Here is a 2,607-nt window from a genome sequence, read left to right as displayed (position 1 = left end):
ATCAGAGATAAATGCATTAAGTTGGTTCCTTTCTCCGGAAAAGAAATTAGGAACTAGACTACACAAGAAACTAAGGGATATTTGGGATGAGTTAAAAACAGGTTGATCAAGTTTAGGCATTGTTCACAAAATGAGTTACCTATTACTACTACTTACAATATAAAGAAATTCTGATAAAGAGTTAAAACCCACCAACATGAAACGAATTACTTAAGAATTCTCCGGTTTCTTGTCGTTCAGAATGATCCTTCATCGACTGCGCCAAAATTTTAATATGTTATGTTCGGTTCGTTCTTTATTTTGTAAGTAATGAACAAGCACTTAAAACTATCACTATAACAAAACTAATATTAATAAACAAGAACTTATTACAGCTAGACTAAAAATCAAATGAACACACGCAAAGCTGTGTAGCTTCCCTATATTACTTTGGTCTTTCGTTAGTCAATTGTTTCGAACGAGCAAACACTTGCAAATAAAATAAAAGAAATAATTTCTAGAAGCTTCGCTTCTAAAGAAGAACAATTTGAGTTCGTCGCCAGTCTTTTGTTTATAAAAATTGAAAAATGTGAATATTGAGTACGGGATCATAACAATATATATAATAGCTAGAGAAAGAGAGAGAGAGAGAGAGAGGGAAACGCGGGAAAATTTTCTATTAATTCCACGATATTTTTTTTTTTTTTCAAAATAATTTTTCTCTTTTTTTTTTTTTTTTTAATATTTTACTTTAAAAAAAAAAAAAAAAATGTGTAATTATACTAAAACAATATATTTTTGGAATTCTAAAAGTTAAACAATAATAATAATAATAATAATAATAATAATTATTATTATTATTATTAAAAGAGAGAAAGAGAAAGTAAGCAAAAGGTTTTTTTTTAAAATAAACATTGACCCTTTCTTGTTAAATATATTTATTTACCTTTATTTAAATATTTTTCGAGTAATAAGTTTTTTCAGTGACCCAAGTCAATTTTAATAATGATAAACGTTCATTATTATTATTATTATTTTTATAATTTATATGTATATACATTAGAAAGTAAAAACTGGAAAAACAAAAAAAAAATTTTTTTCTGGAAAATTCATTCGAGCACGCAAAATAATTCTTTTAATTTTTTTTTTGTTCATCTATGTAAACAATACCCCTCCCGCCCCCCCAAAAAAAAAGTTTGACGCGTAAAAAAAGATTTATTATCATTATTATTATCGTTTAAATTTAAAAAAAATTGACGGTTAAAAGTAACGAATTAAAAAATTTTTTTTTTTTTTTAATAGCAATATTGACGATTTATCAACGGATATCCTTCATTTAGATATTTGGTAAGTTCAATAATAATAATAATAATAATAATAAAATTTTTGATGTTTTTCACCCCCACACAAAATTTCTGCCACGATAAAAAAAAAAAAATTTAAAGAAGTTATCAGGAGAGGAATAAAATGGATACAATTATTATTATTATCTTTTTTTTAACGGGAAAATCAAAAAATCCCTCACAAAAAAAAAAAAAAACGTATGATGATGATAATGATAATAAAATGACGTATTAAATATTAATGACGTAAATATAGGGACCACGACGACGAGTCCTCCGTCCTCGATGCCGTATCGCACTTAAACGAGGTACGAGGAGTTAAAGGATTAGGAAGATTTTTTAAACAAATCGCTCAAAGTGCAAGATCGGGATCACAGGATGATTTTTTGGGATGCGTTAATGTGGCATTACAGGGTATACCATCCACGGGTTTAGATTGTTGGTATAAATTAGAAGCGAGAACTCAAAGATCGAACATACAGGGAAGGTAAATTAAAAAAGACCCCTCAATCAATTGTCGAAAGGAGAGATCAGGTACAAAAAAATTTTCGTGTTTTATTTAGAATTCGTTTGAAATTATGGCTGACGACAAAAGAAGACAGAGGAACATCAGAAGAAGATAATTGGAGCGAAATACATCAACAAGAACAATTACATTCGGTTTTTATCGGTTACGAATTATCAAAGCATAGAGTAAGTAAAAATATTTTTTTTCTAAATTGTTGACGTCATCATTGAAAATTAATAAAAAAATATTTTAATTTTTGAAGGGAAAAAGTTGGGAATGGTCCGGTGATCTTCCTCAGGTTGCATTGACAATCATTCATCAGCATGCCATACAGGGTGACGTCACTGATCTTCAATTATCTCTTGTCAAATGGGTGGCATATTCAAAAATAAATCAGGAAAAATTTTTAGATCCTAAAATCCTTTATAAACTTTTACAAGATATGGATCAGGTATACGTGAGAATTAATAAATAAACAAAAAACTTTTATTAAACTCCAAAGTCTGTCTATTGCCACGACAAAAAAATTTTGCGTTTGTTTTCAAAACAGATTTGGTCGACGGAAACACTTTCGAAAGAAGAAGAAGAATATCTCGCGGAAAGTTTTACATCATTTGTTGAATATTCTCTTTACCTTGTGAGACGTCACAGGATTTTGTTTCCTCCTCAACAAAGAGCAACAATGACAAGATTTGATTATCTTTTAAGGTAAAAAAAATTTTATTTTTTACATAAAAAAAGGAAATCGAATACGTGATTCAAAAAAAAAGAAAAAAG

The 2,607-nt window shown here is 28.2% G+C and overlaps 1 protein-coding gene across 1 annotated transcript in view; it reads left to right on the top strand.

Annotated features, from left to right (window-relative positions):
* Phum_PHUM188690 (BAI1-associated protein, putative) overlaps window positions 1–2,607 on the top strand; it is a gene marked incomplete at both ends in the record, with an annotated part of 14,258 nt that overhangs the window by 4,128 nt on the left and 7,523 nt on the right. Inside the window, 5 exons of the mRNA XM_002425216.1 lie at window positions 1,282–1,326; window positions 1,579–1,809; window positions 1,886–2,015; window positions 2,093–2,281; window positions 2,381–2,538. Of these exons, the coding sequence (XP_002425261.1) occupies window positions 1,282–1,326; window positions 1,579–1,809; window positions 1,886–2,015; window positions 2,093–2,281; window positions 2,381–2,538 (753 nt within the window). The remainder of the gene's footprint in view (window positions 1–1,281; window positions 1,327–1,578; window positions 1,810–1,885; window positions 2,016–2,092; window positions 2,282–2,380; window positions 2,539–2,607) is intronic.

This window comes from Pediculus humanus, genomic scaffold (assembly GCF_000006295.1).
Source record: "Pediculus humanus corporis 1103172107538 genomic scaffold, whole genome shotgun sequence".
NCBI classification, from domain to species: domain Eukaryota; kingdom Metazoa; phylum Arthropoda; class Insecta; order Psocodea; family Pediculidae; genus Pediculus; species Pediculus humanus.
This window is presented reverse-complemented; position numbering and strand designations above follow the sequence as displayed.